This window comes from Heptranchias perlo, chromosome 37 (genome assembly GCF_035084215.1).
Source record: "Heptranchias perlo isolate sHepPer1 chromosome 37, sHepPer1.hap1, whole genome shotgun sequence".
Classification (NCBI taxonomy): domain Eukaryota; kingdom Metazoa; phylum Chordata; class Chondrichthyes; order Hexanchiformes; family Hexanchidae; genus Heptranchias; species Heptranchias perlo.
The window spans coordinates 8,194,598-8,220,715 of record NC_090361.1 but is presented as its reverse complement, the minus strand read 5'-3'; the positions used below and the strand labels follow the sequence as shown (position 1 = coordinate 8,220,715).

The 26,118-nt window shown below is 44.4% G+C and overlaps 1 protein-coding gene across 4 annotated transcripts in view; it reads right to left on the bottom strand.

Moving 5' to 3' along the window:
- LOC137304286 (ELAV-like protein 2) overlaps nt 1-26,118 on the bottom strand; it is a 50,541-nt gene that overhangs the window by 9,801 nt on the left and 14,622 nt on the right. Inside the window, exons 2-6 of one of the 4 annotated variants that reach the window (XM_067972836.1) lie at nt 23,372-23,475; nt 16,050-16,203; nt 13,454-13,679; nt 10,066-10,104; nt 1,406-1,408 (exon numbers count right to left, since the gene is read on the bottom strand). In XM_067972836.1, coding sequence (XP_067828937.1) covers nt 1,406-1,408; nt 10,066-10,104; nt 13,454-13,679; nt 16,050-16,203; nt 23,372-23,475 — 526 coding nt within the window. The remainder of the gene's footprint in view (nt 1-1,405; nt 1,409-10,065; nt 10,105-13,453; nt 13,680-16,049; nt 16,204-23,371; nt 23,476-26,118) is intronic. The other 3 variants (XM_067972835.1, XM_067972838.1, XM_067972837.1) reach the window with 3 other exon arrangements.

Sequence of the window (26,118 nt, the reverse complement as noted above, 5' to 3'; positions counted from 1 at the left end):
CCGGGGTGGGGGGAGGATCGGAGGCCGGGGTGGGGGGAGGATCGGAGGCCGGGGTGGGGGGAGGATCGGAGGCCAGGGTGGGGGGGATGGATCGGAGGCCGGGGTGGGTAGGAGCAATGGTGATCGGGGGTGGGAGTGGGATGGTGCTGGTGATCACCAGCTGCCTCAGGACAAACCTATCTTGAAGTGGGGGCCACAAGCAGGCGTTAGGCCCCTTATTTGCATATGCAAAGGGCCTACTACCAATTTCAGGCGTGGACACTGGATTTCTATTGTTTTTCCTTCACCAATATGGCGGGCAGTGCAACTCCAGCTGGAATTGTGCGCATGCTTCCTGCCCGCCATATTGGGGGCTTAGTCGGCCAGTTAGCGGGCAGAATTTATTGGCCTATATTTCTCAACAGAATGGAGTAACAGAGAGATCTAGGAGAACAAGCCTCCAAGCTAAACTTTCCCTAAGGATCCCCCTTGCCCTATCAAGTTCATTTTGCATCTTTCTTTAGTTTCTCTCCTATCTCCCCTCAGGTCCTGTCCGAGCTTATCTTGACCATGAGACCCACCTCCTGCTCCCTCGACCCTATTCCCACCAAACTGCTGACCACCCAACTTCCTTTCCTGGCTCCTATGTTAGCTGATATTGTTAATGGTTCCCTCTCTTCAGGTACTGTTCCCCCCTTTCAAATCTGCCGCCATCGACGCCCCTCCTCAAAAAAACCCATCCTTGACCCCTCTGTCCTTGCAAACTATCGACCCATCTCCAAACCCCTTTCCTCTCCAAAGTCCTTGAACGTGTTGTCATCTCCCAAATCCGTACCCATCTTTCCTGCAGCTGAATGTTTGAATCTCTCCAATCAGGTTTTTGCTGCTGCCACAGTACTGAAACGGCCCTTGTCAAAGTCACAATGACATCCTCTGTGACTGTGATGATGGTAAATAATCCCTACTCATCCTTCTCCACCTGTCTGCAGCCTTTGACACGGTTGACCAAACCATCCTCCTCCATCGCCTCTCCTCCATCGTCCAGCTGGGTGGGGCTGCGCTCTCCTGGTTCCGTTCTTATCTATCCAGCCATAGCCAGAGAATCACCTGCAATGGCTTCTCTTCCTGCTCCTGCACCGTTACCTCTGGAGTCCCCCAAGAATCTATCCTTGGCCCCCTCCTATTTCTCATCTACATGCTGCCTCTCGGCAACATCATCCGAAAACACAACATCAGATTCCACATGTACGCTGACGACACCCAGCTCCACCTCACCACCACCTCTCAACCCCTCCATTGTCTCTCATTTGTCACACTGCTTGTCTGACATCCCGTACTGGATGTGCAAAAATTTTCTTCAACTAAATATTGGGAAGACTGAAGCCATTGTCTTTGGTCCTCGCTGCAAACTCTGTTCCCTAGCCACCGACTCCAGCCCTCTCCCTGGCCACTGTCTCAGGCTGAACCAGACCATTCACAACCTTGGCGTCCTATTTTACCCTAAGATGTGCTTCTGACCACATATGCGCTCCATCACCAAGACCGCCTACTTCCACCTCCGTAACATCGCCTAGCTCCATCCCTACCTCAACTCATCTGCTGCTGAATCCCTCATCCATGCCTTTGTTACCTCTAGACTCAACTATTCCAATACTCTCCTGGCTGGCCTCCCATCCTCCACTCTCCATAGACTTGAGCTCATCCAAAACTCTGCTGCCCGTATTCTAACTTGCACAAAGTCCCGTTCACCCATCACCCCTGTGCTCGCTGACCGATATTGGCTCCTGGTCCGGGAACACCTCGATTTAAAAATTCTCATCCTTGTTTTCAAATCCCTCCATGGCCTCATCCCTCCCTATCTCTGTAACTTCCTCCGGACCTACAACCCTCCAAGATCTCTGCGCTCCTCCAATTCTTGCCTCTTGCGCATCCTCGATTTTAATTGCTCCACCATTGGCTGCCATGCCTTCAGCCGTCTAAGCCCTAAGCTCTGGAATTCCCTCCCTAAACCTCTCTGCCTCTCTACCTCTCTCCTCTCCTTTTAAGGCTTTTGGTTGCCTGCCCTAATAGCTCCTTATGTGGTTCGGCGTCAAATTTTGTTTGATAATCGCTCCTGTGAAGCGCCTTGGGATGTTTTACAATGTTAAAGGCGCTATATAAATGCAAGTTGGTGTTGATAGATATATAGATCATTAGATGAGAGCAGGTAGAAAAGGCCAAATGCATTCTGGGTTTTACAAGTAAGGGCATTGAATACAAAAGCAAGGAAATGATGTTGAATTTTGTCAAGACATTGGATTATTGCCTATAATTCTAGTTGTCCCTTTATATGAAGGATATTAGAGCCATGGGAAGAGTACAGCGAAGATTAACTCGAATCATCCCAGGAATGACACGTTACTGTAATGAAAAAAGGCTCAGAAAGTGGAGTGTTTTCCATTAGAACAGAGGTTAGGGGGTGATTTGGTCTCCTAGAGGCTTTCAAAGTTATGAAAAGCTTTGGGAGGGTAAATAATGAAAGATTGTTTTCACTCGTTGGCCAATTAATGACAGGAGGTAGTGGACTGGGGATTACCAATACCAGAGCTAAGGGGGAAATGCGTAAAAATCTTTTCACACAGAGGGTTATTAGAACATGGAATGCTTTACCACAGGCGGCTGCTATTTAAAAAGGAAGAATATAAAAAGATATTGGGAAAAGGCAGGGAAAATATTAGTAGAGTAGATAGCTCCAATAAAGAGCTAGCACTGGCATTTTAGCAATGGGCCAAATGGCCGCCTTCTGTGCTATACTTTCTATGATCTATATAGAAGGTGTGATGTTTCCCTATATAAGACACAGGCTCTACTGTTCCCTAGAATAAATACATGATGCCCTGTTCGCTGTAGTATATACGAGCTTTGCTATTCTGTATAACACAGAGGATGCACTAATCTCCGATTATATCTACAGGGTGTGGTATTCTCCTGTAATACATACAGGGTGTGGTAGAAAGAAACAAGAAATAACTTGTGTTGATATAGCACCTTATCACATCCTCAGGATACCCAAAGTACTTAACAACCAACAAATTACTTTTGACGTGCAATCACTGTTGTTACGTAGGAAATGCAGCAGCCAATTTCTGCCACAGCAAGTTGCTGTAAAGAACAAATGAAAGACCAGATAAACTGCAATTGCCCATTGATATATACAGGTTATATTGTTCCGCAATTGGGATAAAATCTGATCACAAACTCCACCTCTGCATGTTGTTAAATAATTCACATTTGAGGATGTTGGGAGGATGTAATACAATTTAGGTGGCAGGTGGCATTGATCAGTTGCTCAGGCTTTGTTCTTGTGGTTTTATTATGCTATGTTCCTGCAAAATAACACACTCCAGCTTGTGTGTTCTCCTGCACACAACACACTGCAGCCTGCGTGTTATCGTGTACATAACACACCGTGGCCTGTGTATGATCCTGTACGTAACACACTGTGACCTGTGTATTATCCTATACATAATGCAGTGCAGCCTGTGTATTACCCTGTACATAACACACTGCAGCCTGTGTATTATTTTGTACATAACACACTGCAGCCTATGCATTATCCTGTATGTTACACACTGCAGCCTGTGTATTATCCTGTATGTAACACACTGCAACCTGTGTAATATCCTGTACACAACACACCATGGCCTATGTATTATCCTGTACATAACACACTGCAGCCTGTGTATTATCCTGCACGTTACACACCGCAACCTGTGTATTATCCTGCACATTACACACTGCAACCTGTGTATTATCCTGTACACAACACACCATGGCCTATATATTATCCTGTACATAACAAACTGCAGCCTGTGTATTATCCTGTATATAACACACTGCAATCTGTGTAATATCCTGTACACAACACACCATGACCTATGTATTATCCTGTACATAGCACATTCCAGCCTGTGTATGATCCTGTATGTAATGTACTGCAGACTGTGTATTACCCTGTCCATAACATACTGCAGCCTATGTTATTATGTATGTAACACACCACAGCCTGTGTGTTATCCTGTATGTAACACACTGCAGCCTGTGTGTTATCCTGTATGTAACACACTGCAGCCTGTGTGTTATCCTGTATGTAACATACCGCAACCTGTGTGTTATCCTGTATGTAACACACCACAACCTGTGTGTTATCCTGTATGTAACACATTGCAGCCCGTGTGTTATCCTGTATGTAACACTTCGCAGCCCGTGTGTTATCCTGTATGTAACACACCACAGCCCGTGTGTTATCCTGTATGTAACACACCACAGCCCGTATGTTATCCTGTATGTAACACACCACAGCCCGTGTGTTATCCTGTATGTAACACACCACAGCCCGTGTGTTATCCTGTATGTAACACTTCGCAGCCCGTGTGTTATCCTGTATGTAACACACCGCAGCCCGTGTGTTATCCTGTACGTAACACACCGCAGCCCGTGTGTTATCCTGTACATAACACACTGTGGCCTGTGCCTTATCTTGCAATTAACACATAGCAGCCTATTTTCTATCCTGTCTAGAACACACTAGAGCCTGTGTGTTATGCTGTATATTCTCGGATCATATTGTAATAATCTGTTTGGATCCTCAGGGCTATTAAAGGAGAAAGGATCCTTTCTTCCCAATTCTGGGATGCAATGACATCAGGAGGAATGACGTGATGTCTCTGTTCATCTGCTGGGTGGAGTGAGAGCCTCCTAGATCCCCATCCCGCTAAAGGGGCGTAGAGTGAATTGGATGGATCGAGGGAGAAAGGAATTAATAACAATTTGCATCTTTATTTCCTTTAAAAAAAAAATCTCATTTTATACAACAGAACTGGTCTTAATTTATTTAATCCCCCCCATCTCATCTCTCCTGAAGACACTCCCCCTCTCGTGGGATACAGGTTCCATGGGCACCAACATGTCTCCGTGAGCCCTGGACAGTGAGTGTCGGGAGGTTATTCGACCGCAGGGGCATCAGAGCCCAGCCTACTTCTGTTGCCAAGCAACATCCACATGTGTCGACGTAACAGCCCGAGACACTGGGTAGCAACAAGGAGCAGGATCCCCGGCCGATCTACCCTCTCCTTCGCTCAGCGACACTGAGCCTGGGCGGGTTAGGTTAAAATCGGGACTTTTACCAATTCACGACCACAATTTACCTTCCCAAACCCCTTTCATAATTTTGGTCACTTATGTTAGATTTTCACTTAACCTCCCTGCTCCAGAGAAAATGGCCCTACCTGTTCAAATCTCTCATTGTAATTATACATCCTCTCACCCCCTGTGATCCTACCTTGCACCCTTTTCATTATGCCAATATTTTCGTAACGAGGTGCCCCAAACTGCAGACACAATTCCACTCGTGACCTAACCACGGTTAGATGTAACATCGGCTTCTGGCTTCAGTATCCAGTAATTAATAATAGAAAATGCTGTAAATGCAGGACAGGTCCATCACCATCCAAAAAGAGCAAGGATAACAGCTTTCCGTGATCTTTAAACTGATTGGCAAAAGGGATCTGTCTCTACAGACAGCTGTAATAATATTCTGGAGATTTAATTAGTTTCATACATTTCTTTACACAGTAACTCTTATTGAAAAGTGGGTAAATCTTATCCTTATTCGTGATGCCTTTAGCCATGGACTTCCCTTAATGGCGGGGAAGGTCTCTGCAGACCAGCAATGGGGAAACCATTTTGCCATCCTGTCTGGGAGGGCTAAAAACTCAGGCCATTTGCACCCACAACACAATTGTGTCCAGCTGTGGGTTGTACCATGGCATACGCGCGTCCAGCAAGGGTCACATGTCTAATGCTGTCCGTCACACTACTGCTGTCACACTTCGAAGTGTCACACTTAGTTGCAGATGCAACTTACTGTGTTAAACGAGAAAGAAAGCCAGTCATTTCACTCCTGACCTCTAGTCAAAACTTAAAAGCAGTTATAATTGACCTCGAGCAGCTACAATGACCCTAACCTTTGACCAGTGACGTAATCTCAGTTACCTTGCATTGGTGGGCTCAGTAATTCCATCAAAGGTGTTCTTACTCCTTGGTACACTTGCGTGGGGAGTGCTACTAATAAAAGTAAACCTGAGGGATGTTTGCATCGCTGCTTGTTTAGCTCAGATTGAGAGCGGATACTGTGTTAAAATCGTTCAAAATGTCAAAATGGCGACAGAAGCACATTTTTGCTGGGTCTTTGATTCTGCTGCCGAGATACAGGAGCTGGATACCAATCTTCTGTGACCCAAACTAAACAAGCAGCGACTCCAACGGCAGGAGAGTCCATTTTTGTTGGATCTCCCAATGTGCCGCCAGTTCTTGGAGCTCTGGATGGATTGGCCAAGTAAATTTGCTGATCCTTCAGGGAGGGACATCATATGTCATGATATAAAATAGCATGATAAACCCAATATTGGCTTGGCTTGTAGTCCCTTGAGTATAGAAGATTAAGGGGTGATCTAATTGAGGTGTTTACGACGATCAATGGAGTTGATAGGGTAGATAGAGAGAAACTATTTCCTCTGGTGGGGGAGTCCAGAACAAGGGGGCATAACCTTAAAATTAGAGCTAGGCCGTTGGGGATGATGTCAGGAGGCACTTCTTCACACAAAGGGTAGTGGAAATCAGCCATGATCTGATTGAATGGCGGAACAGGCTCGAGGGGCTGAATGTCCTACTCCTGTTCCTATGTGTGATGTACTGGGCCGGCTCATCAGTTCTTCCTGGCCTGTGGCCCAACTTTATTTTAAAGAATTTTATGCCATATCCTGGTAAATTTCCTGTGGTGTTGCCCAACTAATGGTTAGTTGATTATTATAAGGTCTCTTTTTGTACACAAGATGGTGATGGAGTTAGGAGAGAAACTTGCTCCACAGAGCCACCAAGTGGCCAGAGCCAATAACTACACCATGACAGTTGACATGACAAAATTGAATGGGAAATGTTGACTGAAGAATGCATGACCAAAATTGTGACAGCAGGAAGGCTTGTGCACAGGAAGTGCGTGTCTATGGAAGATTCTTAATAACATATCGATATATCAGAATGCTGGTTGGTGCTTCTGTGGTAGGTCAGCTGGAAGAGGCCAATGCTCAAAAATGAAGAGCTAGTCTCCTATACGCGGAAAACCATGTCACTGTTTTCTGAATTGGCCTCCAATGCATCTTCAGTAGACAGGAGGCACGGGACAGTATAAACTCAGGAGATCAACACATAGAGGTTAGTTTGTTAACGCTAAGGATGTGTAACTAAGGCGGGTAGATGGAGTTAAGATACAGATCAGCCATGATCTAACTGAATGGCGGAGGGGCTGAATGGCCTCCTCCTGTTCCTAGCACTTCTAAAACCTGAGGGTAGTATGAAGTCACCTCAAAATAATTCATCCTCTGCTAGCACCCCAACCCCCTCTTTCCCCTCCCCTCCACCCAACTTAACAAATTCATCACCACACAATTTGTTTCTGTCGCTGCTCTTGAAAAAAAAATTCAGTTAAGAGAAAAAAAAAATGTTCAGGAAATACCTAAACTAATCTATTAAAATTAAGTGTTATCCCGGGACTCCTTTTAAACATAATTATGCTCCATTAAAATACAATTTATTGGTTTTAAACAAACAAACAAGTATGCAGCGACAACAACAAAAACATGCATTAAGGGAACACTCCGCTAATGAAAATGCAAACGAGTAAATTAGTGGAATAAAAATGTAGATGCTGGAGGTGATGTTGCTTAAATGAAAGATGTCCAAGCAATCGGCAGTACAAACAAGACACTGAGAACCTAGGGGCAAGAGAAAAATAAAAGTGCATGCTGCTGAGAGACCAGACATTGAAACTGAAATAAAAATTGTTCCCTTGCAAGGAAAAGAAAATAGTTAGTTTGAAAAAATATATATAAATATATAAAAGACACCTGGCTAGAATTTAACAGTAATCCAGTAATTCACTGAGTGAAAATTCTATTACATTATCCCAGATAAGCTTATAACACTCTTTTTCCCCCCCTGAAAATTATGAAACCAGCAATGAGGGACTTCAGGGACTGGGATTGTTCTCCTTGGAGCAGAGACGGTCAAGGGGAGATTTAATAGAGGTGCTCAAAATTATATGGGGTTTTGATAGAGTAAATAAGGAGAAACCGTTTCCAGTGGCAGAAGGGTCGTTAACCAGAGGACACAGATTTAAGGTAATTTGCAAAAGAACCAGAGGGGAGTTGAGGAGAATTTTTTTACGCAGCGAGTTGTTATGATCTGGAATGCGCTGCCTGAAAGGGTGGTGGAAGCAGATTCAATAATAACTTTCAAAAGGAGTTTGGATAAATACTTGGAGAGGAAAAAATTGCAGGCTATGGGGAAAGAGCAGGGGGAGTGCGACTGATTGGATAGCTCTTTCAAAGAGCCGGCACAGGCACGATGGGCTGAACGGCCTCCTTCAGCGCTGTAAGAATCTATGATTCTGAGGGTAAATAGTGCTAGACTTCCCATCGGCTGGTGAATCAGTAAGTAGGGGTGCATAAACACAGGATTTTAACTGGAAGAATGACGGTGAGTTATTAGCAGTTACTGCTTTGTCAGAAGTAGCTACCATAACATTGTTAAAAGAGAAACTGAATATGAATGTGAAAAGGAAGAATATAAAAGGGCATGGGGACGTGGAATTGGAGTAGATAGCTCCATCTAAGGAGCTAGCCCTGGCACAGGCTTGATGGGCCGAATAGCCTCTTTCTGTGCTTTAATCTCCCTAACTTTTGCGTTTTGAGTAGAAAATGATTCATCTGCCACAGACACTTTCAATTTACCACAGAACGCTGACTCTGATGGGCAACCAACATGTTCAGGGAGCTGAATCGCGGGCCGTAGGCTTTGGGAATTCAAAGCCCGCGGAATGCGTGGGCCTTTTAAAGGGACATTGTGACAAAGGAGAAGACCCTTCTCATGCTTATTTTAGTTCACGGCAACTCCACGCACTTTTGATGCCATAATGTTTTCCTGATTCAGCGCTCGGGAAACAGAAAGGGTTTGTCAAACTCCAATTGGAGGAGAGACCCCAGACTCACATCTCCTCCACCATTGAAGCTGCCTCCAACTAGCTCCATTTGCACCAAATGCTTCTCCCCCCTACAGCAACTTTTCATTCTCCAAAAGAGCCCCCATATTCCCCTCAGAAAACCGAGAATCTAGCCAAGCAGCTAGGCCAAAGGACTATCCATCCTAGCCTGAATTCCAGGCTAGGTTTTCCTAGATTCTCTCGTAATTCCACAAAGGGGAAAACAGGACAAGCAGAGAAGGATTCTTGCAACACGATGCCAGGTATAAACGGGGCTTTTGTAAGCACAGTGTCACAATGACATTGAAGATGAACCATTTTTACCACAACTGTTACTGTTTTCTTTTATCCGGTGATTGCTCCTGCAGTTTTTGTGGCGATTTAGGGAGAAACAGAAAGACTGATTGCGTCTGACTGATTTGATGAAAAGAAAATTCCAATAAAACGTACACCCTGGGTGAAAACAGTTTGCAAATAAAGTGAGAATGGGCAGGAAGTGATGGTTTTAAAAGTGAGGAAAAAAAGTGGCATTTACTGAGAATAATTTCAAATTTAAGACCTGAAAGCAGATTCCATAGGAACTTTCAAAAGGCAATTGGACATGTATTGAAGAGGACTAATTTCCAGGGTTATGGGGAAAAAGCTAGGGTGTGGGACTAAATTGGACAGCTCTTTCAAAGAGCTGACACAGGCACATCGGGCCAAATGGCCCTCTTCTGTGCTGTAAGAGTCTATGATTCTATGAACCGGAATGAACAACAAGAGAGATGGCACTAAATACAATACAAAGCAAATCTATTCATGTTCAGTTTAGCTTGTGACAATTAAAATAACTGATAACAATAGATTAAAAAGGCTGTCTGTTGTCTGACATTCACATAACACCTGACAACTATTATTCCATAGGTCAATGACTAAAGCTTTAAAGTCTCGTAAATTTAACTGGATTACTGGGGTGAATGTTAAATTCTAGCCCTTTGCCAGCATGGCGGCCTTGGAACTTTAATTACCTCTTCACGCCGTAGGCCATGTTAAGTAAATTGTCCAGCCTGTGAAGGAAAGGGAGACGAAAGGAAGGGTGGATGTTAGTACCTATGAAATAGTAGCGTATTTATTTGAAGAGAGAGAGACAGACAGACAGACAGAGAGAGACCAATAGCAGATACACGGTATCAGGAGCATGCCAGCATATATACCAACACCATAATGAAACAAGTCCAATCATACCCTGCTATACCCTTTCCAATTATGCTCAGGACAGAAACATGAGATTAACATGACTGCTGAATTAAGAAGGTGCATTATATCCCAATGGTGATTATGTGGGTTTGACTCGATTACCGCATTAGACTGTAGCGTTTATTAAAAAAAATTGGTTTATTGACGACAATCGGCCAGATTATCTCAGGGAACTTCCCATGTCAAAATGTATATTTGTATCTAGCTTGTGACGAATCAACTGTGGAGTTAAAAAAAAAGGCTGTTTACTTCGGATTTGGATCAATTTGGGTTCAATGTGGCGGTAGTTGGATTTACAAAGAGTTGCAATATCAAAGTGTAACAGGCAAATTAATTTGCATTCAATTACAGTGCAAGTCAAGAGTTCAGTGTCTAACCCTATTAAAAGTACAGTTGACTCCAGATAAAATGCAGATGTAAGATTCCTGTATCTTTTCCCTTTAAATCCTGTTAAACAGGATTCCAATTTGCCCTTTCATTCCACGTTTTTTTTCGGGGATGCGGGAGTTGCTGGCAAGGCTGGTACTTATTGCCCATCTCTAGTTGCCCTGAGAAGGTGGTGGTGGGACTTCATGAACCACTGGTAGCGGTTTGATACAACTGAGTGGTTTGCGAGGCCATTTCAGAGGGTGGTTAAGAGTCAACCACATTGGTGTAAGACTGGAGTCACATACAGGCCAGACCGGGTAAGGACGGCAGGTTTCCTTCCCTAAAGAACATTAGCGAACCAGTTGGGTTTTTAGGACAATCCCACAGCCTCATGGTCACTTTTACTAGTACCAGATTGTTTTAAAATTGAATTAAAATTCCTGTGGTGGGATTTGAACTCATTACACAGACTCCAATCTGTCACGTCACTTCCCATTGACTTCCGTTATTCCCAATTGCACCATTCTCATCCAAGCACAAAATGTCCCCCAAACGCTTGAGTTCTCATGACTTTGTATGTTGACATTTTCAATATTTGTCGGTCATCTTGCATACACTGGCAATGCATAAAATGCTTTATTTCACGTTCGTTGAATCACTTGTGGTTGACCAGGGCGGATGTCCTGATTGCACAGGCTGATAGATTTCCATAGTCTTTTCTAATAAAGAATCCAATTTCCCTCCCCCCACCCCACACCATTTTTCTCCTGAAGGCACCAGCTCATTGCTGAATTCCTGTGGCATTCGCAGCTCTGCTCGGCCCCACTGATAGTTCTTCATATGTGAGACTACACAGAGTGTTGGCCAGTTATTAGACTGTGGAGGACTTCACAGGCCGGCCAGACCCTGTCCTCAACCAACATCACACGAGTGCACTTTCCAACTGAAGTCACCAGATAGTGTGGGAACCCTGAATGATTTTTTAAAAAAACAATATTCATTCTCGAGATGTGGGCGTTGCTGGCAAGGCCGGCATTTATCGCCCATCCCTAGTTGCCCTGAGAAGGTGGGGGGGTGGTGGTTGGGCCTCCTTTAGCGGTTTGATACAACTGAGCGGCTTGCTAGGCCACTTCAGAGGACAGTTAAGAGTCAACCACATTGACGTGTGCCTGGAGTCACATGTAGGCCAGACCGGGTAAGGTTAGTGAACCAGTTGGATTTTTACGACAATCCGACAGCTTCACGGTCACTTTTATTGAGAACAGGTTTTTTTTTTCATTTCCAGATTTTCAGGAAAAAACTGAATTCAAATTCTCAAGCTGCCATGGTGGGATTTGAACTCACCTAGTCCAGGCCTCTGGATTATCGTCCAGTAACAAACCCACTAAATTCCCCTCCCTAGCCCAAGGCACTGAAACCAACTGTGACACTTCCACTACTGTCCAGCTGAGTGTGATAAGGAACTAGGAATCAGACCTAAAACCTTCTGGTCTTTTTGTTGTTGGTATACTTGGCGGTACACATTTTATCAGGGTTCAACTGTATACTTTCCGCAGCAATTCTTACTTTCTACTGACTGGTTGGCATGGGCACAAGGTAGTAGCAGTTCACCTATAAAAGTATCTGCAAAGGTGTCGATCTGTCTCTACTAATGTAGAACATGCAATGTTTAAAATGTATCTGCAATACCATTCTCAAAAATACCGTGCATCTCGACTGAAGCAGTTGCTCTTTAGAGGAATCAGCACAGGAACGACAGGCTGAATGGCCTCCTTCTGTGCTGTATGATTCTATGATAACATGACTGGCTACTGGAAGCAGCCTCCTAACCGTGATCCAGGGCAATTTTTTTTTTTTGCCAGCTCTTTCATTTTTACTGGGATGATCCTGGTGTTGAGATTTCCAGTTTTTTCTGCAACCAAACTCGTCGCCATCATAGATCTTTGGAGCATCTTTGCACTGATGGACGATATGGTTCAGCCCTTAGGCAGGTGGGAAATGACGCCACCAGTTGTCTGTGATTGCCGTGGCAACCTGATGAATCTGGTCTGGCCTTTAAGCGGTAAAAGCGCCCAGGTTAAGCGAACCTGGATTGAAAATGGTGGCGATGTACATAAGGGAGTGAATGGGAGACATTAGTGTCCAGGATGGCCTCAGTGAGTCCAGTAAAAATGCAAGCGAGTGGCAGATATAAACATTTATCAAAGCACAAATGTTAGTTCAATGGGTGTCTTTGATATAGGAGCAATAAATAGCAATGATCCTAAACTGTCACTATTTCAAAACCCACATTAGAACAAAAATCACAATGTTGAGTTTCTTATATTAGCAGTTTACTTGACTTGAAATGTTCTGGTAGCTAAAGACAGATACTGACTGTTCAAAATATCCGGATTGGAATGAAACATGGCTATAAAGTACTTTTTTCTGTCCCCCTCAGTTTTTTAAAATCCTTGTTAGTAGTAATTTACATGTATCAAGATATTTCCGTCCAGTGATGCCAATCTTGTTAAAATGCAAAGTCAGCTCTTTGTGTTTTCGAAGGGACAGTTCTAAGTCTGCTTACTTACGTTAGTTAAACTAGGACAATTCAGCAGTCATGGGCCGACATGTTATATCTCAGCCGGCCTGTTGAGCAAGCTAAGTTGACACAATGCATCATGGGAATTCGGTTCTCCATAACAACTTGACAGAAAGGTGGAAATGGTGTCCCATAATGCACTGGGCCATCTCGGACACACCCGGTAATGATGACGGAGTCCCATTGATGGCCGGTGCTGTTTAGCTCACCTGAATCTCTGTGCCTGGTGGTGCAGGGGACCAGGGTATCGTCGGCTTGTTGACTGGTACAGCTGAGACAGCAGTGCCTGGCCAGTCTTTTGACTGGGGTTGTTTGCAAACTTCACTGTGATGGGCTCAGTTGCTCCAAGGGGTTTCTGCCCATTCAACCCCTTAATTGCTTCCTCTGCCTCTATCCTCTTGTCAAATCGGATAAAGCCAACCCCTCGGGAGACACCTGTTTGGGAAAAGACAAAACAATGATGGCCTGTCTGCAGTTTGCGTGAATCAAGGTGCAGACTGTAATATATTTATATAAAGTACAGCGTGAGCTTGTTTCTTTCTTTCCAATTTACTCCTCGCTGGGCTCAGTGGGTAGCACTCTCGTCTCTGATTCAGAAGGTTGAGGGTTCAAGTCCCATTCCAGAGACTTGAGCATGAAATCTAGGCTAATACTCCAGTGCAGTACTGGGGGAGTGCTGCACTGTCAGAGGTGCCGTCTTTTGGATGAAACATTAAACCGAGGCACCGTCTGCCCTCTCAGGTAGATGTAAAAGATCCCATGGCACTATTTCGAAGAAGAGCAGGGGAGTTCTCCCCAGTGCTCTGGCTAATATTTATCCCTCAACTAACATCACTAAAACAGGTGATCTGGTCATTATCACATTGCTAATTGTGGGACCTTGTTGTGCACAAATTGGCTGCCATGTTTCCTACATTACAACAGTGACTACACTTCAAAGCACTTTGGGACGTCCTGAGGTCGTGAAAGGCGCTATATAAATGCAAGTCTTTCTTTCTCGCTGGAGTATTATTCCACGGGCACTGACAGCCCTCCCAGTCATTCTTCATGTCTGAGCCTAAGGAGTCATTGTCACCTGGCTATTCCACAATGTGGGACATTGTTGGTGAGCCTATTCCAATGCTCATCAGAAGTCCACACTTGCACTTTCTATCAGGACTCACTGAATAGCTATCAGATGTGGGAACCCAGGCTGATATTTCACCTTCTAAGCCCAGAAAACTACAGCATCCCTACCACTGCCAAGCTGAGACCAGTTGTCTCACCGAAGACTAAGGATCGAACCTGAGGCCCTTCTGGTCTGGATGGTTTAGTTTGACACTAAGCAGTGATGTTGCCAACTGAGAAATCAGGCAACTGCATGTATTTAATGACCTAAAAGATTTTCAAAGAGAAGGAAATATCTGAAGGTGGCTTTCAAAAAGGAATTGGATAAATACTTGAAGGGAAAAAATTTGCAGGGCTACAGGAAAAAGGCGGGGGAATGGGACTAACTGGATTGCTCTTACGAAGAGCCGGTATGCGCTCGATGGGCTGAATGGCCTCCTTCGCTGTAACCATTCTGTGATTTGACGTTAGATACAAATGGTTCAAGATGTTAGGGCAGCAACATAGACAACATTAATGTCTGACACTCAACCAGATGGTTACAGGAAGGAGGTTTGCATGTAAGTCCCTAGCCCCACAGCAAAGGTTTTAAACTCTGAAAGCTAATGGATCCTATTAAACCCCAGTGTAAACCCCAGTGATCCAGTGACACCATCATTTGAACAGTGGGAAGAGGGGAACCTAAATTTAACAACAATATTGAACTAATATATTAATCTTTGGACATCAAGATTTTAATAATGAATCTATTGCCAGAGTTTATAAGGGTTACAGTTAGGTTTGGGATTTTCTGGAGGCCCTCTCAATATGGTTGGGCATAAGCTCCAGTATCTCTTGGGTAGGTCACTAGGGGGTGCATCATGTGCATCTGACTTTGGTAGAATGGTCCATCAGTGAGAGTCAACAAATGGCGTTGTCCTTGGCTACAAGAACATCTTATGTCTGGCAGTCATTGAGAAGTCACCACCACAAACCATGAGGTTCTGTCGGCTGAAGGAACCTGATTGATTCTCTGGGGCATGATGGTGAATAACAATTTTGGATAAAACAGTCAATCGTTCCAATATTGAAATTTTGGTTGCTGAGCATCTTTTAATTTTGGTTAGGTTGGGCTATTCAACCTTGACAGGGGGCGACATAGGGCGGTGACGATAGTAAAAGGTCAGGAAAAGGTAAACGTATATCATGACAGTAACACAAGACAGTACGGGTTCAAACCAATGAACGGTAAGTTTTGGACTGACGTCAAGAAGTTTTACTTCAAATAAAGAGTGATCAGTCCTTGAAATGGGCTTCGGGGTGGGGTAGAGGGGGCAAAAGCCATGGAATAATTTAACAACGCTGTGATAAAGATGAGCAAGGATGAAGGAATGGCTTTCTTCAACTCAATCTATCTTGTGACCTTCTGATAGTTGGTAGCAAAGTATGTTACCATGAAGTTGTTAGTCTACATTCAACTACTTGTACTCGAGGAAGGAACAGCTCTTTAAATTGTACTATAAAGAATCTGGAATGGTGGAATAAGCATATTTAAAATCTGATTGAATGGTAATAATAGATGTAGGATTGGGGCAGGGTGCTGTGTTAAGGGTAGACAAGCTTGATCTTTGGACTCATCCTTCAATCAAGATGCCTATCCTGAGTCACGGCCTACCAACCCTCCACTGGTAGAGGTGGCACATGGAACATGTGTCTTACCTGTAACTTGGTCGACAAGGATACGTGAAGTGATGATTCTGCCGTACTGTGAGAAAAGTTGCTCCATCTCTTTCTGGCTCATGGTTTTGGGGAGCCCACTGACGTACAGGTTAGCATCTCGAATGGAGGCGGAGCTGGGTCGAGCATAGGAAACCTAGAAATAAGAGATGTATCGAAATGGCAACGCTCAAAATATAGATGGTTCAAATATCTTCAGTGAGGGAAGGGGAAAGATTTTTTCCACCCTGACCTGGGCGGAGAATGGTGGCAGAGAGCATTTGTTCCCTGGGATACCGTGCCAGAAAGTGAGCTAGTGCCCATGATTTATCACATAGTGCGTGCTCTGGTCCAATTATCCCTGCCTCGAACCCCACTTCACCGGAAGACTACAATTGGTCCCGACCTCTGTGACTGCAAGCTCACCGGTGATCAACTGGCCTGAGTTGTTCTCTTGTTTAAATTATTGCTGTTTTATTTAATTAACCTGCTCTGCTAAACTTTGGCAGGACACGGACATGTGAGGTCCACAAGCCAAGCTCTGATGGTAGAAGAAGGGGCCATTCACGATCGACATCAGGAAGCTCTTCTTCATATGAAGAGTGATCAACGTTTGGAATTGACTTCTGAGTAGGTTAGTGGGAGGCAACTGCCACACTTTAGGAAGGATGTCAAGGCCTTAGAGAAGGTGCAGAGGAGATTTACTGGAATGGTACCAGGGATGAGGGACGTCAATTATGTGGAGAGACTGGAGAAGCTGGGGTTGCTCTCCTTAGAGCAGAGAAGGTTAAGGGGAGATTTGATTGAGGTGTTCAAAATCATGAATGGTTTCGATAGAATAAATAAGGAGAAACTGTTTCCAGTGGCAGAAGAGTCGATAATGAGAGGACACAGATTTAAGATGATTAGCAAAAGAACCAGAGGCGACATGAGGAAAACTTTTTTACGCAGCGAGTTGTTGTGATCTGGAATGCGCTGCCTGAAAGGGCGGTGGAAGCAGATTCAACAATAATTTTCAAAAGGGAATTGGATAAATACTTGAAGGGAAAAAATTTACAGGGCTATGGGGAAAGAGCAGAGGAGTGGAACTAATAGGATAGCTCTATCAAAGAGCCGGCACAGGCAAAGGATAGGGGGAAAGAGCGGGAAAGTGGAGTTGAGGTAAAAATCAGATCAGCCATGATCTCATTAAATGGTGGAGCAGGCTCGAGGGGCCGAATGGCCTCCTCCTGCTCCTGTCTCTTATGCTTATTATGCTATGTTGAGGGGATTATCTGGTTGGCTACACGAGGATGGGCTGAATGGCCTTTCTCATCTACATCCAGCATCATAAGGAACAAGAGTAGGCCGTTCAGCCCCTCGAGCCTGTTCCGACATTCAATTAGATCATGGTTGAGCTGTACCTCAAATCCATTGGCAACCGACATTTATAATTTTTTAAAAAATCGAGCCAATTAAACGTACATGCAGCTGAAAGCTGCCGAGAATAAGGGTGGCAAGAAGCCTTTCAATTTTGAAAGGCCCCAGCTAAATCAAAATGAAAGCCTACCACTCTGTTATTAGGGGAAAAATAGATTAGAATCTCTTTTTCAGCTGATGCTACTGATCCTGTTAAAACAAGCCATTAATTGCCTGTTACATACAACAGATTGTGACCTACCCATAATCCATCACACGTTGACTACCCAAGCCGTTTCCTCCCAGGAGAATTCCCAAGCCAAATTCGCCATGGTGATAATGCAGTCCTTCCATCTGTCAGGCAAACTGGCTTTTAAAGGGATTCTCGTCTAAAACAACGCGCGTAAGGCGAGCAAACGCACACTCTTTAAACTAAGGCAGTTACTACAGCTACACCCCCATGGGATGAGGTAGAAATGTTTCATAAATTAACCCTAAGGGAACTGTGTCTCCATGGCAACCTCCAACACACGAACATCTTTTCTGTCAAAGGCTTGGCCTCCGAGTCTTTAAAAATTAAATGAGGATGAAGCAGAATAATATCGAAAACAATTTTTTTTGGAAGTGGGGGGAGGAGGAGGGGGGGAGTTCATTAAAGGTAAACGCTCACCTCACGAGAGACATCTGCCATTTATGTAAGTTTATATTCTGCATCTAGCGTAAAATAAAATCGGCAGTGTGCGGGCCGCTCTGGTGCGTGAGTCACACTCCTCTTATTTTTTTTTGATTGTCTTTCAGAGAGAAAGAAATCAGGAAGCTCTTTGGTCCAGCCGTGGTTTTGCTCACTTTGTTCTATGGCTCTTCTTTGGCCTGACTATTGTCTGCGATAGTACTGTGTGGCTCCCATGCCCAATGAATAAGGACAAAAAATGAGTGATGTTCAATATTTCTTCACCTCTGTTCACCTGGTGCAGTGTCTCTCTTGATTTACAAAAGCTTAAATGATCTCCTCTCCCACCCACCCCTAAAAAGAGCAAAATGCAGAATCCCTTAATCTCTCTTCTCTTGAATTCCTGACCAGGATTCAGGAAATTCTTCTTGTCTGTTAGCCAAACTTTCACTCAAATCTCTCGCACCATTGTCATCTTTCTTGGCCTTGCCAATGCAATGGACATTGTCTCTCTGGACAACAAGACTCTCTGCTTCCTCTCAAGCCCCGAGTATACCGCCTGGCACGCTCTTCTTCCCCTCTGCACCCTCACAGCGTTTAATTAAAGAGTTGTGACATGACTTCCCAATCCCGCTCATTCTTTCCCAGGATCTCAAATCTGTGGAACCCCTTCACCTCCCTCAGTCTTCCCTCCCTCCCACAAACGACAGGTTTTTAAAGGTGCCAGCCATGGCTCAATCGCCTTTGAGCCCCACTCCAGGGACTTGAAGGCTAAATTCTAGGCTGACACTGAAGTGCAATACTGAGGGAATGCTGCACTATCGGAGGTGCCGTCTTTCGGATGAGACGTTAAACTCAGGCCCTATCTGCCCTTTCAGCTGGATGTAAAAGATTCCATGGCACTATTCGAGGAAGAGAGGGGGAGCTCTGGACAATAATTATCCCTCAATCAACATCACTAAAACAGATTATCTGGTCATTATCACATTACTGTTTGTGGGATCTTGCTGTGCGCAAATTGGCTGCTGCATTTCCTACGTTACAACAGTGGCTACACTTCAAAAGTACTTCATTGGCTGAAAAGTGCTTTGGGATGTACTTAGGTCGTGAAAGGTGATTTATAAATGGGAGTTCTTTCTTTCTTTAATGGAAAATAAGTAATCTCCTTTTAACAACATTTAGGGTAATGTCACAATTCAGATTGGGTTGCTTCCCGTTGAAGTGTCAGGCCAGATTTGGCGAATTAACCTGAAACTGGCACGATCCAGGCCAATTTAGGACAGAAGGGCTATTCAACACTGAGCTATTGTTCCCTGAAAGCTGTTAAGTGTCCTCCATTTCACATATGTTCTTGCCCACATGTGCGAAAGCAGGCCACAAATCCCCAATAATGAAAGTCTCTAAATTGCTGGTATGTATTTCAATCGCCCCAGGCGTGTCAAATCCCATTTCTTTACTCCCCAGTGATGGCGTCATCCCCACAGTGAGTCAGCCTCGCAATTAGCTTCTCTGAGTAGCAGATGGGACCCCCGTTAAATCTGTTCCGGACTCCTGCCTGACACTTAATTACAATCACACGAAAATGGGCAGCCAACCCCACTGTGCTCTGTGGCTTCTTGGCCTGAGAGATGTTGCACAAAAGACAATGCGCCATTGCTGCCTGGTCGTTATGAGGGTTGGAGGGGCAAGGAGAGGGGGAGGGGCACTGATTTAAAGAAAAGAAAGAACGTGCATTTATATAAGTGCATTCAACGACGTCCCAAATTGCATTACAACCAATGAAGTGTAGTCACTGTTGTAATATAGGAAACGCAACAGCCAATTTGCACACAGCAAGCTCCCACAAACAGCAATGTGCTAATGACCAGATCATCTGTTTTTACGTGTTGGTTGAGGGATAAATATCAACCATGACCCTTCTTCGAAATAGTATCTTTCGTCCACCTGAGAGGTCTCATCTGAAAGACGGTACCTCCAACAGTGTAGCAGTCCCTCAATATTGTAGATCATGTGCGTAAATCTCTAGAGTGGGGCTCAAACCCACAACCTTCTGAATCAGAGACGAGACAGCTACCCCCTGAGCCACAGAGGTCGTGCATTTCACCAGAGAACGGCTTGCACCTCAACGCTTAGAACTGACAACTTCTCGGATTGATCTCTTCACTATAGGAGATTGAGGGGTGGTCTGATCGAGGTGTTTAAAATGCTAAAAAGGCTCAATAGGTAGAAATAGTGATCCTATTTCCTCAGGTGGGGGAAATCAAGAACAAGGGGACACCATCTTAAAATTAGAGCCAGGCCATTCAGGAGTGAAATCAGGAAGCATTTTTTCAACACAAGTGTAGTGGAAATCTGGAACTGTCTGTCCCAAAAGGCTGTGGGAGCTGCCTCGGCCCTAAGCTCTGGAATTCCCTCCCTAAACCTCTCCACCTCTCCACCTCTCTCTCCTCCTTTAAGATGCTCCTTAAAACCTACCACTTTGACCAAGCTTTTGGTCACCTGTCCTAATATCTCCTTATGTGGCTCGGTGTCATATATTGTCCGATAACGCTCCTGTGAAGCACCTTGGGACGTTTTACCACGTTAAAGGCGCTATATAAATGCAAGCTGTTGTTCTCGGCAGCCTATTTGACCATGATGGTGGAGGTGGGGAAATCACAGATAAGTTGAATTGTAGACATGTGGTTTCCAATCAGGAGTCATTACACAGCGATCAGGAATAGGACATCTGGCTGATTTTTTTCCCCTGCCACCCTGTTCTTATCTGAGCTGCACTCGGGCCTATTGTAACCTGGGTACTGCTGCCTCTCTTTATACCAACTAACTCAATGCAGTCCAGCGACTGAACTTGGGATCTTCCACCTCTGTATGGCTCAGTTCCACACCGGACGGTCCTTTCACCCACTGTAGCATCACATGAGGATTTTCCAAGTTGATCATCTTAATCCTTTGAAAACTCTTCTTTTTGTCACCTCTCGAATTTTGTTTTGGACAATCCAATTTTTTGAGGAGACGTTGTAGAAAATTCTAAAATGGAAACCAACAGTCTGCTCGCCAAAGTAGGAATCCATTTTGTTCCACTTACTTTTTTTTTATTCGTTCATGGGATGTGGGCGTCGCTGGCGACACTTCTGTGTCTTATACTGTGTCGTTTTAATGATTAAGGCATTTGATATTTTACAGTTGCAATATTTTCTAGTCCTATATCCCAGCACTCATCCCTACTTGGGCCTATTGTTCCCTTGTTTTGCTGTCAGTTTGGGGACTGCCGTTATCACACCCCCTGAACTCTGGTATTCTCTTATTAAACCCCTAGTGTTAGCCTCGGCTCAGTGGTAGAACCTCTTGTCCCTGAGTCAGAAGGCTGTGGGCTCAAGCTCCACTCCAAGGATTTAGGTACATAATCTAGGCTAACACTTCAGTGCAATACTGAGGAAGTGCTGCACTGTCGGAGATGCTCCCTTCTGGATGGTACATTAAACCGAAGCCGCGTCTGCTCTCTCGGACAGGTGCAAAAAAAAATCCCACGGCACTATTTGGAGGAGCAGGGGAGTTCTCCCCGGTGTCCTGGCCAACATTTATCCCACAACCAACATCACTAAAACAGACTATCTGGCCATTTATCTCATTGCTGTTTGTGGGAGCTTGCTGTGCACAAATGTGGCGGTCATGTTTCCTACATTACAACAGTGACTACACTTCAAAAGTGCCTCATTGGCTCTAAAGCACTTTGGAACACCCTGAGGATGTGAAAGGAACTATATAAATGCAAGTTCATTCTTCACCTCTTATCCTCCAAAAGTCCTCTTAAAAACCTACCTCCTCGTAAACTCCTATAAAACTCTTGGTTTGCTGTCCATCCCTGTAAAGCACCTTGGGAGAATTGTTTGGTGAAAGGCGCTATATAAATGTAAGTCCTGTTGTAATTGCACTGATCAGCATTAAACCCTGTAGAGCATGTGGGTTTGTCTGGGCTGATAGATTGGTTAGAATGTGGAACTCGCTACCACATGGAGTAGCTGAGGCGAATAGCATAGATGCATTTAAGGGGAAGCTAGATAAGTACATGAGGGAGAAAGGAATAGAAGGATATGCTGATAGGTTTAGATGAAGTAGGGAAGGGAGGAGGCTCATGTGGAGCATAAACACCGGCATAGACCAGTTGGGCTGAATGGCCTGTTTCTGTGCTGTAAATTCTTTGTAATAATGCCGAGGAGGTCCGTCTGGTAAATTCTCACTGTCTATCCTCCACAGTATAATGTCTGTCAAATTCTTTACAGTGTATTTACAGCAGTAGGAATAAGTCATGCAAATTCTTCAGACCCCCCCCCCCACCCCGAAGAAAGGTTGTATGGAAAGATATAGAGCTCAAAAAATAATTGAACGGGAAAATCTGGAACTCCTGCAGTCGGTGCAGAGTTTGCTGTGACAGCTCGCTGAGGATCTGTGAGATTGCTTCAAACCTTCTCCCAAAATAGCACAGGACCAGAATCTTCCATCTCCTTCTGACTGCATTATAAATAGACGTGTGTGTGACTTACTCACGGGGCTCGTTGTCTGCAGTTTTTTTTACGTAATTCCGCAGAGAATTTATGCTTCTTGGTTTTTTTTTGATGTAAGAAACTGTTGACAATTGCTCGGGTTACAGTTCCATGGGCACTGGTACCCCGTCCTCACCTCGTACAAGGGTCCATTCTTAATGTGTGAATGTTTAGGCCGGCTCTTTGACATGTGTCCGTCATTGCTGTATCTGTCGTTTGGATTTTAACTCCTTCTGCATGGCAGAAACCAGGCGGGTGGGCATTGGTGGTGGGGTCCCCTTTAAATATGCAGATCGGGCTCTGATGATGTAATCGGGGTCTCAGCTGCCATTTTAACCTGAGGCCTGAGTGGGGAAACAATGGTGGCTTTCCAGCTTGGCTAAACCTGCCGGGAACAGCAACCAGGGCCAGAGTATCCCAGCAATGTAAGTTTTACGTTATTTGTAGATTCCTTGTGGGCCAGGAGAAGGGGAAGAATTATATCTAATGAAAAAAAATCATGGCAAAATACATACAGTCTGTAGCACAGAAACAGGCCATTCGGCCCAACTGGTCTGTGCCGGTCTTTATGCTCCACAGGAGCCTCTTTTCATCTCACCCTATCACCATATCCTTCAATTCATTTCTTCCTCATGTACTTATCTAGCTTCTCCTTAAATGCATCAAATACAGCGTCTAAGCAAAACGTTTAAAATGATGACCAGCACTGCGCCTACCTTGATAGTTTTCGTCTGCAGCTTGAGTCCGTTTAAGGTGTTAATGGCTTTGTCTGCATCATTTGGATCCACATAGTTTACAAAACCATATCCTAAGCTCTGACCTATTAGGAAAAAAGACAAGAAGAACAGATCAGCGTTCCAACAGGAATTGTAAGATTCATCGAAGGGGAAAAATTCTCTCTGTACGTTATATGTGACAACATCTTTGTAAAGGGTGGTTTTTGCGATTCCTTTGTTATTGCTTCGGCCCACTTACAAACCTCCATTTTCATTGCTTGCGGAACCTCTAATGCAAAATGGTGGTACCCAGGTAAAGAGCTCGTCATGAAATGTCGTCTCGATCATTGCTCACTCCCGCAAAGTGAACGGCTAATTCAATACAACATTAAGTCGGAGTGAGAAAACACGGTTAGGGACGTTTCAATCACCTTTTGCTTTTAAAGGGATTGCACTCCTGATGGGGGGAAAAAATAGGCAGCAAATCTCTTGTAAAAAAGAGAGACCTGGGACGATGCATTTCAAATACTTCAACTGCAAATTAAGAAAGGAATTTCCTCAGGTGCCTCACAGCCAATGAATTACTTTTGAGGTGCAGTCACTGTTGTTTTGTAGGCAATTTGCTGCAGCCAATTTGCGCACAGCAAGATCCCACAATCAACAAATGTGATAAATGACCAGTTAATCTGATTTTTGGTGGTGTTCAATGAAGGATGAATATTGGTCAGGACAACACGAGAACTCTCTGCTCATCTTCGAAAAAAAGTGTCGTGACATTTTTACATCCATCTGAACAGGGCCCTTGGTTTACGTTGAAAAGACAGCACCTCCGACAGTACAGCACTCCCTCAGTACTGTGCTGGGAGCATCAGCCTGGATTACAGGCTCAAGTCTCTAGAGTGGGGCTTGAACCTACAACCATTACTGAGTCAGAGGTAAGAGTGCTACCAACTTAACCAAGCTACAACTGCAGACCAGGCCTTGAAATCCATGCGGGTAAGTGTTTGCCCTGAAGCTGATATGGAGTCTGCTGCAGTTTGTACTTTCCCCAACAGCCAACAAAAGAAAGACTTATATTTATATACTCCATACATAGAAATTACAAGATGCAAACAGGCCTAACCAGTCCAGTTGGTGTTTATCCCGTTCCCAAATCCCTTTATTGTCCGTTCCTTCGACCACCTCTCCACTCTATTCTTAAATGTTGACGTGGTCTCTCCTTCAATCACAAATTCTAGTAGCGAGTCCCACAACCTCACACCCCTCCGAGTAAAAGAAGCTTCTCCTGCTCTCTGTCCTAAATCTCTTACATTTAATCTTATATCTACGCCCCCCTCATTCTAGACAGGAAACACTCTGTTTCTCTCTACCCTGCCCCATTCCTTCATATTTTAAACACCTCTATCAAATCACTCCTTAATCTCCTCTGTTCTAATGAAAACAGCCCTAGTTTATCAAATCTTTCTTTGTATTTGTATTTCCTCATGCCAGGCAATGCCCTAGTGAATCTGCACAGTACCCTCTCTTTTGCCTCAATATCCTTCCTATAGTGTGTAGCCCAAAACAGCACACTGCAATCTTACTAAGGTTTTACATAGATTCACCATTACATCTCAGCTTTTACATTCCATACCTCTTGCCTTAAAACCCAGTGGTAGTTTTAATTATGGCCTTTTCCAGTTGAGGTGCTGCTTTAAACTTCTTGTGAGCCTGAATCCCCAAATCCTTCCGCTCTTCCCAACCTTCCCCCATTCAAAGTGTAATTGGAATTAAAGTATAATTATTTCTTTACCCATATGTACCACCTCACACTTGTCGACAGTGAATTCCTTATCACGTCTTGAAGCATTTCACGCAATGAATTGTTTTGAAGTGCAGGGACTGTTGTTATTTAAAACACGTCAGCCATTTTGGCATAGCAAGATACCACAAACAGCAACAAGCTGAGTAAATTGCTAATCTGTTTTTGGTGCTATAGTTTTTTAACACTTTTTTAAATGGGCGCTGCTGGCGAGGCCGGCATTTATTGCCCGTCCCTAGTTGCGCCTTGAGAAGGTGGTGGTGGGCCTTTTTCTTGAACTGCTGCAGTCCGTGTGGTGAAGGTTCTCCCACAGTGTTGTTAGGAAGGGAGTTCCAGGATTTTGACCCAGTGACGATGAAGGAACGGCCGATATACGTCCAAGTCGGGATGGTGTGTGACTTGGAAGAGAACCTGGAGGTGATGGTGTTCCCACGCACCTGCTGCCCTTGTCCTTCTAGGTGGTGGAGGTCGCTGGTTTGGGAGGTGCTGTCTAAGGTTGTGGGAGGAATGTTGGCTACGACATTGGAAAACTCCCCACTCTTCTTCAAAGAGTGTTATGGAATCTTCAGTGTCCACCTGTTTGAGTGGAGCAGGTAGGTGAGGCTCGGTTTAATGTAGCATCCAAGGGACAACACTTCCAACATTGCAGCACCCCTCCAGTACTGCACTGGTCGGACTAGATTATGTGGTCAAGTTCCGGGGTGCGACTTGAACCCAAAACCTTCTCTGGCTAACAATTGAGCCCAGATGTGGTGCAGCAAATTTCTAGAGCTGGCAGAAACCCCACCTGCCCAAGTATTCCTCGCCTCCCCATACAGTGAGAATATGCATTTAATAGTCTTGCGTTGATTTCTACTGCACAAAAATAGCGCTATTTTTGAGTTTTAAAATTTAGGCCAAAAAAACAAATTGTAATACCAGCTACTTCTTAAAGGGGACGGAAATA